Genomic DNA, 13,934 nt, shown 5'->3' with positions numbered 1-13,934 from the left:
TATCACTGAACTAGGGGAAGTGGTTGTGGAGGTGGTCAGAGGAAAAGAAAAAAAGATTCAAATACAGAATCATCTGGAGCATATTCTCCTTTGCAAACTGTGGGCTGATCTTTCACACCTTGCTCATGCACATGAGTAGGAATCTCTGACTAACATATATTTGGAGGGTGATGAGAAATGCAAGTATTTTCAATCACATTACTGCTTCATAATGGGAAAAATGTGTCTATTTTGGTAGGCATAAATAGTTGAAAATTTCACATTATTGTGCATTTGAGTAAGTGTAGGGGAGAGAACAACAGTAATTTAAATGTGCCAAACCTGTTTCATTCCAAAATTTAGTCTCTGTAAACCTGAAAATATGCGGGGAGTGTTTACACAATTTAAGTTTCCATAATTTTTGTTACATTCATGTTGGAAATACAAAAAACAACAGCAGCAGCAGCATTTCGCTAGTTACTTGGAATGGGAAGGAAACAAAAAGGAGAATGAGTGGTCTAGTTTCCTTGTCATAAAGGAGTGGAATTCATGAAGTAAACTAACAGCACAAATAGAGAAAAGTAAAATGAGATTTTTAAAATCCATTCAGATTGAAAAGCTTCAGCTGTTATAACATTAAAAATTATTTGACAGTGCCCCTTTAGGCACCAAACTCTAAATGATGAGTCACATAATAGAAATTATTCACACCACCAACCCCAATACAAAATCCACAAATGCACAAGAGCAGAGAGAGTGCTTTGCATTTTGCCCAATTTGCATGCAGCCCCTGGGATATGCACAAGATTCAAATTTCCAAACAAGGATTCAAACACCCACTTGCTGGAAGTGGGTATCTGCAATCTCATGGCACAATTAGTACATCTCTCCTTCCTGATCTTGCATCTTCACTGGGATAAAGCGAGGGAAGGAAAGATCTTTCCTCAAAAATCTCAGAGAAAAATTCAGCAGTAAAACTGGGGTGACGGGGTGGAGAGAGGTGAACTTAATCTTTATAAATTCTCTCTCTCTTTCGGTTCACTGCCTCCTTGTTCCTCACAGCTCTCTTTCAGGTTCATGATTTAGGATGCTAATTTTTCCACTTTCTGTTTAGGCCTTGCTGATTGGCTGTCAAACCAACTCCATTGACTGTCTGACAAGTGAGTTCTATTGCTCCCCCAAAGGCTGCAAGGAAGGTAATGAGACTATGTAGGAAATTATTTTCTTTAAAATACTGTTTGTCTTCAAGTCTCCTTTGGAAACAACTGGGGGCATAGGAAGGGATATGAAACCACAATATGTTCCTTACACCTGCACTGCATTTGGAATCCATATAGGAACCACCACTCAAAGAACTACAGTGCATTCCTCACACCTGGCATAAATAAGGCTGCAATGAAATGTGCATTGTTTTATTAAAGCCAACTTTGGTAAGTGATATCATTCAACTTTGAGTACACTATCTGGTACTCTACTTTCCATCATTCTGAAAAGGCTTTGAGATGTGGCAAGTTTGACTAGAGAAATGACTGGAGTGTGTGGAAAGGTAAAATTTAACTGGAAAGAAATTGAAATGACCAGGGCGGAGGGGAATGGGGAGGGGATTTGGAATTGTATCCCCCAAAACCACAACTTACAGCAGCACAGTGATTTATTAAGCTCCAACTGTGCAAAAACTGATGTCCGTACATAACTGTGCATGGGAAAAGTAGCATGGAACTCAGCATCAGTGCAGATTGTAAACTCTGTGGGAAAGATACTCTCTACTCTGTGACTATACTGCACCTAGAACAACAGGGCCTCAGCCCTAGCTGGGGCCTTTCCATGACACCACAGTAAACATAATAAACAGTCTTTCTAAAGCCCAAGGTGGGTGAGGCAGTATCTTTTATTGGATCAACTTCTGTATAAAAGATATTGCCTCATATCTCTCTAATATCCTGGGACCAACATGGCTACAACACACCACAAACAATTTCTGAAGCACTACATTTTTCCCACGCAGGCACTCAAAATGTCTGCTGAAGTCAGTAGTTTCCCGTGCACGTGTCTGAAGAAAGAAACTGGTCCTACAACAGCAACATTTTTATTTATTCATTTATGTAAACAAGTCATACAGCCAAGACTGTCCAAACTGGCAGGCATCTACTCTTGCTTTGCTTTTTGTTTTTTTTTTAAAGCATGTAATACATTAACTCAGTTCTTCAAATCTATAGGTTATTTTAAAATGACATCTTGATATTAAGTTTCTGCATCTTAAGTAAAATGTTTGCTGCAGTTTCTGACTATTAATTTTTTACTGGATACATTTCTCCATGAAGAGTCTGATCCAGTCTCACACTAATGAACTATATTAAAGATCTAATGAATTGTCACTGACAGAATGACTCTTTTGCTTTAGGACTCCAGGCTAAGGAAACATTTATAATAATGGAAAAATCATTTTTGCTGCTTCAGGAAATGCTAGAAGAATGTAAAAAAAAAACCTAACACACTTAACTGGGAAGCCACTTCAAAATTAAGCAAATACTACTAATTTACAGTAGTAAATTAGCTTTACGCACAGAGTAGCTCTATTTAATTCAATTAGATAAAGCAGATAAAGCGAAGCATGTGATTACATCTTTGCAGGATCGGGGCCTTAGCACAATACAGACTTCCATAATGCACTTCAATGCCTGTTCAAAGCCATCTAAAATGTTTTATTGTTTTAAATTGTCTGTATTCAGAAGGAAAACAGATGGAACGACTAGAAGACTCCAACTGACTGACTTGCTTCCAAGATAGGCAAATTCATTCTGAATGTTTAGTGCAAACGCTGAGCCAGAGACTGGGTTTTCAATGTATTGTTTCTGTTCGTTCAGCCCCACTTATGAGCTTAGTAGTGAACATAAGATCAATACTTAACACTAACATGGGGCTTTTCCTCTTCAATGCACTTTACAAATATTATTTAATTAATTCTCACAATAACCTTGTTATCATAGGTATTTATTATTATTAACAACAACAACAACATTAATAAGAGCAAAAGGGGAAGAAAATAGTTTTAATGTTTTTTTGCATCTTTTATCTTGTTGCAGAACTGACCTGTTTACCCAGGATTCTGACACACATTAACTTGTTTTATACCTTCTAGTCTGGCACTGCCTTTCCTTCCCACTTTCCATCCCCAAGCAGTCTCCCAAATTTAATCACGAGTTAATAGCCTATCCGTGAGAGCATAAGAGTTACAGCATCAGTCGCACAATGAAGGACATTCTACCTTTTTTTTAAAAAAAAAAGATAACTGAAGGAACACTATAGCTTAGTCAGTCTTGTGCTTATTTTTTCTGTAAGTGTGTAAACTAATTTAAGCCACAGCTACCAGTAGTGCTGTAAATTCAGAGGCAAAAATAGAAAAACTCACTTTCATTTGGTTTGCTTCCCTTTATGACAGCACACTACCAAACCAACATTGCCTACCAATGAGAGCTCTATGCTGTACTGTGTGCATCTGTACTCTATGCTATTCTGTGTGCATCTGTCAGTTGAGCTTTCTTGCCAAAGCAGCCTCCAGAAAGATGCTGAGGTCTCCTTCTAGGTGAGGCAAGCTAAAGTTTCATTTGACAATGGGTCTTATTTTCTCTCCAGTACAAACAGTGTGTGAATGGGTAGCATGTGTAACAGTTATTCAACTGGTCACTAAAAAAAAAAAAAGTTGAGTTTGTGTTATATTCAACTTACTTTTTCATTCCATGCCCACAATCCAATTCCAAGAAATGCTATGCCCAGAAACTGAAAGAAACGAAAGGAAATTGGGGTAAGAACTGTGAATTGACTATTACAAACATTTCATATATCGATTGCCCCTTCATCTTCACCCCTCTGGCTGGGAACCTCTGTACCTCTAACAGTAATGTTGAGATTGGGCACTGACAGCACAGAAAAAATATAACAGCTTCTCCTACAATTCCACAGTTAAATTCAGAGAATGAAAGGCTGCTTTCTTGGCTCAGAGAACAGCAGGATAAAGGGGAAGATCCCTAATGCTGCACAACCCACTTAACACTTTCCCACATACACATCTCAGATGCCATGAATGTCACCTCCTCAACCACTCCACAAATCAACTCAAAGAAATATCTCCCAAGACTCGCATAAGTCAAGATCTGCGACAAGACAACACAAACAAACCGTCATCATTTTGCAGCCAGCTGTACAGAGCGGCTTTCCTGGCAAAGCACAATAAAAGAAATTCAGCTAGAAGGAGGAAGCACCAAAATCCATATTCATGACCAGATATAGTTATGTTGCCCAAATTATGGCCTATTAAACCTAAATCAATGGGTACATTTTTAGATCAGAACTGTCATCAGAAAAAAACTACCAGAGATAATCCTAAAATAAACCTAAACAAACATCATTTTATAGCTTTCTATTTATTGGTTGCTTTTATATTTCACAATGAACAAGCTACTTCAGTAGGCCATGCAGCCAACAATACACCAGATCTTTGCATATCTCAGAACGGCATAGCGCATTTTAAAACTATTGATCTCTCTTTCTGCATTCAGAAAATATTAAATAAATTAACTAAATGAATAAATGACTAAATCTTGCATTCCCAAAATATGCACTTGTTTCCTTTCTCAAGCAGAACTTGCAAAGCTGAGCTATACTTGTGGTTTTGGTTCAAAGAGTTTTGCAAAAACTTTCTTCCAGTTTTGCTTCACATGATTTAAATACCTTTCAAGTTCTGGGTTTGTATGAACGCCAGAACTAAAGTCTATTGAGACAGATGAAGTTTTATATAGTACTAACTCAAACCACAAATTGGTCCAAGTTAATGGAAACTGAGTCAAGACTGACAAATTCTGAGTGACTATTTACCATTGATTATATCACAATTGTCATGATCTTAGGGGACAGTTGACCATCTAAGGAATTCCTTGTTCCATGGAATATCTTCAGTACTGCACATGCCCATAAGATTAACATGTGCCATGTTGCTTTAGGATTGTGTAACAGTCAAAAAGTTGAGGCTTTAATATAAACAAACACACACAAAATAACAACTAATAACCAATGAGCAAAAGAACTACTTAGAAATAACCATTCCAGGGACAATGAATTGTAATCACTACAATCATTCCTCTCTGGCAATAGGAAAATGTTGTTTTATTCATTTCCATGGTTTCTAGGCATATTAGTAGTTCAGCTGAAGTGTATGTTTGGCTGCTATGCCCCAGCGATACATGCAGACCAGCTTCTTTGGTCATCCAGGAGACTCCAGGATGACCCTGCAGCCCGTGCTGCTTCTCGCATCTCCCATTGGCCGGGAAGGGTGAACTGCAGCTTCTGGGAGCTGTGGGGGGCCGTGCCTGCAGACAGTCAACATAAACAAAATGTCTCACGGCCCACCAGTAGATTACCCTGAGGCCTCCTGCCGAAGATTGCCAACCCCTGGATTAAAGTTATTGATATAATCCCCTCACATGACTGCTACCAAACTCTGACTTTTTTTTGCAAATGTGATGCTCATGTTAGGAGTCTGTCTATTTGACCTCTGTGCAGGGGCAGCTCTATGGTTTTTGCCGCCCCAAGCACGGCAGTCAGGCGGCCTTCGGTGGCATGCCTGCGGGCAATCCACTGGTCACACGGATTTGGCAGCATTTCTGCGGGTGATCTGCTGGTCCCGCGCCTTCGTACCCACCACCGAATTGCCACCGAAAGCGCGGGAACAGCAGACCTCCCACAATCATGCCACCGAAGGCTGCCTGACTGCCACCCTAACGGTAACCAGTACGCCACCCATCGTGGCTTGCCGCCCTAGGTACACACTTGCTGCACTGGTGCCTGGAGCTGCCCCTGCCTCTGTGCAATGGCTGGAGGCCGATGTAAGGAGATCCTTGTAAATGTTGGTGAAGTCCAAAGGGACTTCACCCAAAAGAAACACACACAGCTTCCCTTCAACAAAAGTAAGGAAGGGGAAGGCTACAATAAAAGCAAAACAGAACAAAAAACCGCAAGGATCAACTAATTACAGTTGCAATAAAGAATGTAAAAACGAGAAGGGAGCGTAGGTCCAAGTTAAAATGAGGGAACCAGAGGGGCACACTGAGAGACTGCTCAGAGAAAGCATCTAAGCAATAATGGGACACTGGCTGGATATACGATCTATGGGGTGAAGGAAATAGGTCCCACAGTCACAGAGAAATCGCATCACCACCATCACTGGTCAACCTCAGCTGAAGGAGCCAGACTGACAAATTTGAAGACTGAAGTCCTCTGTTTCTCCACAGAACTGATACAGCATAGACTGTGGTATAGCGTTTTCTCCACACCCTGTAGCATGACTGGATTTGTCCTACAACGGTCACTATAGTAGCATTTCAGGTTATACAATTCAGATCAGATCCTCAAATGGTGTAAGTCAATGTGACTCTACTGAAGTCCAAGGAGCTATGCCAGTTTACACCAGACGAGGTGCTGCTCCTTCAAGTACATTTTAGTCCTTGGCCTCTCTGTTGAGACTGCCAACAAGGGTTCCAGTTAGTGGCATGGGTGGTAGATGTTTTTTGCAATATTAGAAACCTGTCCACTGGTCAAATTCAATCCCAGTTTGAATTGGGTGGGTTACAAATCAATAACCTAGAGACAAAAGGCTCTATATACCAATTCCCTGATCCATCTAGTCCCCCAACCCTACCAAACTTTTACCACTTTCCTATGTCCCCGAATAAAAAGGGAAAATGGCCGTGTACAATGTCATAATACCCTGAACGTTTGCCATTTTTTGTACGTATCCCTGCAAAGTTACTTTCAAGAAGTCAGCAAGCACCAAGCTCTAAAGACACCTAAATCTGACAATGCTTTCTTGCCGTGAAGTAAAAATGAAGGGGCAGCAGGGACTTCATGCAACATCCATCATAAACTCTATTTCAATAAGTAAACGTCATGATAGGAATTGACTTTGTGAATTAAATGAAGTGTGCTGTTAACCCAAAAGTTATTGCAGGGTTCAGAGTTGAAACTCCTATAAATCATTTATCAGGTAAACAGAATGGGCATCTCCTCTCCCCATACTGCCTGATTACTAAATGGTACTGTGTAGCAGGATTAGCTGCAATGTAAGATAATGCTTGTCAAATTATTAAATCCATAATATACACCACTCCAGCATGCAGTGATAGAGCACTTTTAAAATACCTAACAAACAACTAAAGGAAGGAGAGATCTATACCATTGCAAAGTAACCAAGCAAAGCCTCTAATATAGAAAGAAAAACAAGGGGGGAGAGAGCAGTGTGCACACACATGTGCTTTTCTCCTCCGGCTTTAAAAAAGAGCTCACTACAGAGCCAACTACATATGAACTGGTTTGAGGCCATGCAATAGAATGTTGCTTGAATAGTGCAAACGGATTTTCTTTGTGGTTTCTCTGCAATAAACTGATATTGTTCATAGATTTTATTTATTTATTTATTTATTTTATTTATTTTGGCATTCAGTATATTTTCTCTTAAGATATGTGTAATCAACTTAGTATACTAATGATTTTTCTTTCCAAAACCACACCAAGGAAATACATTTATCTTTCTAGGAAAAGGAGAGGGGAAACTGAGGGGATTCTCCAGCACTGAACTCAACAGCTTCATAGTGAGTTTGCATCTTATTTTATGCATTTTTTAAAGAGGCAATTTTAGTTATGTGCCACAAGAATTTCTATAAAATGTTAACTCAATATTAACCAAAACACTCAAAGTTTTGCCATGTTTTCAGAAAGACATACTGTCAAATACTTCAGGCCCAAAATTTTACATACCGTTAAAGTTGAATCATTAGCAAATGTCCTCCAGATTATATCCATGTTTGGTTTTAAAAATCAGTATCTCTTGCCCTAAAGGTCTAGCACTCTTGCCCTTATCTGTGCTTGACTCCAGTGAAAGTCAAAGGGAGCTGCAGGGCTGCAGAATCAGGTCCGACTGCACGTAATTACCATCAAAAGACACAGACAGTAGCACTGCACTTTACTTATGTTCCACACGAACAAGAAAAATTGGTACTATGCCCAATTCCATGTGCATAAGGGGCACATGGAAAACTTGATTTACATGGGCACTTACAGCAAACAAAAAAAATCTCTATTCTCTCTCTTTTTTTTTAAATAAGTACCTGCTTGGGGATGGAGAGATCAATTCCTAATTCCAGATAGAAAACCCGGGAGATGTTAGCTAACATAATTTAAGTTACCTGACAATGTACTTTTAGATATATGGCTCCCATTTCAGGCCATGATGGGACACAATACATCAGACCTTAAACCTGCCTTGGCCCAATGACAAGAGAGCATTATGCCCAAGAATTCTGGAATCCAACAGGATCCATTAATCACAGAGAAATCACCACACCAGTTCCAGTGCCCTGACAGACAAGAGGGAAACCCCTGCCCTCCATCTGGAAGAGACGATTAGACCATAACTAATTGTCTGCTGTCTACAACCCGCCAGCACCAAACACATACTATGTGTTAGTGTAGATTCAAATTGTTACCTCCCCAGCTGTAAGCTGAGCTAGGAACCATCTGGGGTAATCATATTTATCACAGCGGCTGTGACTAACCCAGGAGAGCTGTCTTTCACATGGATGTTGAAATTTCCCAAGACAGACAGCCCTATTCTCTCCAACAACAGGCTCCAAAGACCACTCTGGCAGCCCTGACAGGAAGCCTGGGGGAGCAGTATGGTGATCTGTACTCCACAAGGACACCCTCCACTCTCCCGCAACCCGGTCAGCCTCTTCCTAGCACCTGCATACCAGAGAGAGACACTCCTTTAAGAGCAATAGGGCACTTTCTACATCTGAGGTCAGACGCAAAATGCACATGCAGTAATGACTCCAGGGCTAATTGTCTTCCTCATATGGATTTTTTAACCTCTTTCCATATGGAGGAAGGGGTCTTCTCTGCATCAGGGTCTAGAACTTCAGCTACTGACTTACTGAAAGCCTGCTAGGTCTCTTCCCCTTCTGGGTCTTTCCCCCTGCCAAGCCAAGGCACCCTTAAATTCCTTACTCTTACATGGTGCTCTTCACATAATCTTCCAATAACCATATGTGCTTTAATAATCTTTTATTTAAAAAAGAGTCCCTCATTTTCTTCACTGTAACTTTTAAGTTCTTCAAGTTCTCAGTGCACCCTACTTGTTTTGTCAGTCCTCTTTTTTTGTCAAATGTTTCTACTTCATCTTCCACAAACAATCTGGATTTTTTTTTTCATTTCCTCTATTTCAACAGGGAGAGAATCCACTATGGCTTATAATTAGTGTCATAGGGCCACTACTGCTGTTGATTAATTTCATGCAGAACCATACAGAGATACTGAGGCCCTGAGCTTCAAGTTAGCCAATATTTGGTTACTCCCTCCAATACTCTCTTTTTGTTTTTGTTTTTTATTCTGTACTGTATTATTTGCAATCCAAACCAGGGCCTAATGTGCATGTAGTTTTGTGTCCAGAAAGCTCTGTCCCCAGAGGCGTAAATACAAAACAGAGCTTCGTTTCATGATTTCTTTTTCTATTTATTTTTCCAATTTAAAATTTTCCTTACACTGCTGGAAATACAAAAGACAACACAACCGCATTGAGTTAATGCAGGGGAACAAGAAATTCAAGCTGCCTAGGAGCACAGCGTGAAATTGACCAGCCTAGTTGCAGAGTTCAAACTGTGTGACGTACAAAAGTGAAGATTAATAGTGAGAAATAAATTAGATTTTTAAAATTCCTTCAATGTTAACCTCAGCTGTTAATAACTCAGAGTAAGTGTTTTTATTTTATAAATTATTTTTATTTTAACAAGCCTTCAAGTTTTGAAGGATGTTACACCCTTTCCAGACGTAGGCCAAGCAACATAATCACACATGAAGGAGCTAGCAGAAATTAAGTTGATCTTTTTGGACTGAAGTGTTGAGACTGCAATTCTAAACTATACTAAAATCCTGTATTCTTCATCTTCTGGGATGTGACATTTGCTAGATAACATCAAGATAGAAATTGGAACTGTAAATCAAGAATCAGATGTTTCAACATTATGAACTGGATATAATTATTAAATACGGGTTTGAATTGAAACCCTAGATCCTAACACTGGATCTGTCTAAGAGACAAAACCAAGTCACTGGCTACAAGTGTTTCTAAACACAGAGTTTCAAATTTCAGATCCAAATCTGGTATTTCGAATTTGTCCCATTATGGAGATTGGTTCAAGCTGTGAACTCTGATCTGAAACCAGATCTCGGGTTTTGGTTTGGGCTCCATCTCTAATAAAAACAGATTATGTTAAAGCATTTTAAATCAAATCAGAATATGAAATACCAATTGCTCTGAGTATAATCTCCTCTGTGATACTTCTACTAAAAGAGTCAAAAAGTACATATGAGTTACAACTAACTCTGCTGTTTTTCTAACTTTATACAGTTTGCATAAGAAAGTTGTACTAAGTCCTTGTGGTTAAACTGGCTTTCTTTGAAACTTGAAGGGATAAAACTGCATAATGATAACAGAGATGAAGCTTACAAATACATCACTTTGGTAGGCAAGGAAGGAGGGAAAGACCTCATTTGTGCAAGGAAAATCAAATGGTCGAAAAACAAACAAGACGACTGATGGATAAAACTATTCATAAAAAAATCCATATTGCATTTGGAAATGGCAAAAATCTTCGAAAAGCTTTGGTAAATGCTGTATTTTGCGGGCAGTTCAATGTTGTTTTGTACATAAGTGTGAAAAGGTAAATATAAATAAAATAGTTTAATAAGCAGTATATACATGCATATTTTGGGCTGAATCCGCAGTGGTAAATTACCATAGGTCCATAGACTTTAATGAGATTTACACCCCTTGAGATATTGGCCCTTTGACTGGAGTTGAGGCTTATTTTGGTAAAATATTGTCATTAATCGCAAAAAGTGACTAATAGAAGGATATATATGACTTGAGCCAAAGGAAACTCATCCCATACTGTAGCCTGGAAAATCACAATTCCCAACCTATAGTAAGAGCTGGACATTAGAAAAAAACTTCCTAATTGTCAGGGTGGTTAAGCACTGGAACAAATTACCTAGAGAGATTGTGGAATCCCTGTCATTCAAGTTTTTTAAGAATAGATTAAACCAGTGCTTGTTAAAGTGGTGGTCCGCGGACTGGAGCCATTTGCTGCCGGTCCGCAGCGAGTTTCCTCATAAGATTGTCAAATAGGATAATAATATGGCACCAGTCCCTGGCACATGGGGAAGAAAAACTGCCGGTCCCCCACATCAGATAGCTTGAGAAGCACTGGATTAGACAACCACCTGTCAGGAATGATCTAGTTATTATGCAGTCCTGCCTTGAGTGCAGGGGACTGGACTAGATGACCTATTGAGGTCCCTTCCAGTCCTTCACTTCTATAATTCCGAGAAAGCAGGACGACTGCAACAGCATCCCCAGTTCTGCTGCCACCAAACTTGTTGGTAGGAAAAGACAAGCACAACCTACTCCTTGAAGACCCTTACAGAGGATCAGAAAATGTATATATTCTTCTCTCCTTCAGCCCCCAAAACAGAAATTCTGTACCCTTCCCTCTCAAAGACAACTGAAGCAAGAGCAGGGGCCTACCAGAGGAAAGGATCAATGCCCAAACTACCACAAGCAGGGGCAGCTCCAGGTCCCAGCACGCCAAGCAGCCTGCCTGCCAAGCTTGGGGCAGCAAAATACCTAGAGCCGCCCCTGACCACAAGGACAGATATACTACGGTGATGAATGACACAAGGATGCTAAAATAAAATGAAAGCCTGTGGCAGAAGAATGGGGTTTCATCATGAAACCAGTGAGTTTCTCCAGGGATCACTCTGGGATTAGTTTGGAGTTTTCAATTGAAAACTACAAAACCAAAAACTTCCAGCAAACCTCAAAGAGATGTGAATATATACACAAAACACTCTAGTCACCATAAACATGCCAATCAAAAGCCAGTGCATTTCCCACAACTCTTACACAAATATCCCCCCCACTTCGTGTGCCCGATTCTGTCTTCATTTACATGCAAGCCAGTCAGCAGAATTCTCTCCCCTCACATTTGAGAGAGAAATATTCTCTTTTCAGTCAAGCGTCAACTAACTTCATTTTAGTCACAAGAACTGCTCTGGACCCATACCAGCCTAAAAGAGCAGAATTTTATCCTCTGTCTACAAACTACTGTAGATATTTTAGAGAAAAGGGGCCCAATTCTCTCTTGCCTTGCATCTTGTATGGCCATTTAGACCTGTGCCAAATGACTACAGAAAGTTCATGGTGGCAGAGAATCAGACCCAATGTGTCTTCAATATTCCTTGTTTGGAGGCAGACGCTCTAAAAACCTTGTTGTCAAATCTTTGAAGAGCAGGTTAGGGAGAACAAATATTTAGAAAGTCCTTTAAAATATAATACTTGGCATTATACAACAGTCGTGCAGCACTTTCTACAAGATTAATTTTACAACCCTCAGCCTTCCATTCATTAATGTCAACGTAAAGCAAAAACTACATTCAAATTTCTCTCTAGTAAATCAATTACTTGAGAATATTAGACAGCATGTAACAATATTTTATCATTTCACTGTCCTCAACTGTTTACATGCAGTGAACAAAAGTAACACAATAAAGAATATTGCTAAATATTTTATTCTATAATCTCTCTATTCTTCTCTCAGTATTAATTCACGTTTAGATACACTCATAAGCAATAATCCCCTGCCTAGCACTTCAGCGTTTTCAGAGGTGGGTCGAACAATAAACATTTCAAATTACATACATCCTTCTCTAAACATTATTAATCTTGTTGGCTAGCAGGAAAAACAAAGCACTCAGGTATGATCATTTCTTTGTTGTGAGGAGTACCACATTTTACAAAACAGCATATAGTTTAAAAAGTAACATGGTAAATAATGGTGCAAAACTAAAATAGTTGTACATTGTAAGCACAAATGCAGATTGATCACTTATTACATCACAATTTTTTTAAATTTCAGTTGACACTCTTGTTAAAACAAAGAATTTAGAACAGACTACCAACCAAAAGCATCACAGCTGCAAACTAAATAGTAAAGGGGTTAGGTAATATACCATCGTCACATACTACTGAATGCCAATATGCCCTGTGTGAGGAAGATTTATAAAAAATAAAACAGGCTTGACAAATCATTCCTGTATGCAGTTGCTTCTTTTTACGCCCTTACAACAACAGAATGCACACTTTCCTATACAATAGAAAGGAACCACAGCTGTAAAGTTTTGACTCAAATTAGAACTTCCTCAAAATTTGGGGATTTTTTTTGATCTCTCTCTACTATGTGTGCATGAACTTCCTTGCTGTGAGTAGTGACAAAAACTTCTTATTACAGCCTTTTAAAGCAAAATTGTTAGGCTAGTAGGCCCAAAATCATCACTATGTCAGTAAAATTTATGTCTCTCGGGGGTGTGTATATTTTACCCCTGTGATTGACATGAGTTACAGAGATGAGTGCTAGTGTGCACAGCACTATGACAGCAGGAGAAACTCTCCCGCCAGCATAGCTTATGCCGCCCCCAGGAGTGGGCTTTTTATGCCAACGGAAGAGCTCTCTCCCGTCAGCAGAGAGCATCTTCACCAGATATGCTTCAGCAGCCCAGCTATATCGGTACAGCTACGCAGCTGTAACGCGGTACATGTAGACATAGCCATATCCACAGCATTTTAGACTGCCTTCATTGTGGTTCTCTCTTTCTGTGACTGTCTACTATATACTCTAAGCCCTCAAGAGAGTACGATTTCACATGGGCACATGAATGAAACAGGCATAGAATGAGTAAGAGCAATGTACACAGTTGCATCTTCAAACACTCAGTCCTCTGGGTTTTTGTACAGTCACTTTACAGATTGTGCCATTGCTTGGTGGGGTTAGTTGGTTTGTTCCAAGAAAAAA

The 13,934-nt window shown here is 39.6% G+C and overlaps 1 protein-coding gene across 5 annotated transcripts in view; it reads right to left on the bottom strand.

The window, feature by feature from the left end:
• The window catches only part of TSPAN5 (tetraspanin 5), a 119,065-nt gene that overhangs the window by 22,632 nt on the left and 82,499 nt on the right, over window positions 1–13,934 (bottom strand). For 4 of the 5 annotated variants that reach the window (XM_075066239.1, XM_075066237.1, XM_075066236.1 and 1 more), the window contains one exon: window positions 3,706–3,756. In XM_075066239.1, coding sequence (XP_074922340.1) covers window positions 3,706–3,756 — 51 coding nt within the window. Of the gene's footprint in view, window positions 1–3,705; window positions 3,757–4,851; window positions 4,983–13,934 lie in introns of those variants that run through there. The other variant, XM_032782761.2, reaches the window with a different exon arrangement.

The sequence above is a fragment of the Chelonoidis abingdonii genome, chromosome 5, assembly GCF_003597395.2.
Source record: "Chelonoidis abingdonii isolate Lonesome George chromosome 5, CheloAbing_2.0, whole genome shotgun sequence".
In the NCBI taxonomy this organism is placed as follows: domain Eukaryota; kingdom Metazoa; phylum Chordata; order Testudines; family Testudinidae; genus Chelonoidis; species Chelonoidis abingdonii.
Note: the sequence above shows the minus strand (reverse complement) of the source record. Positions and strands in the feature narration are given on the sequence as shown.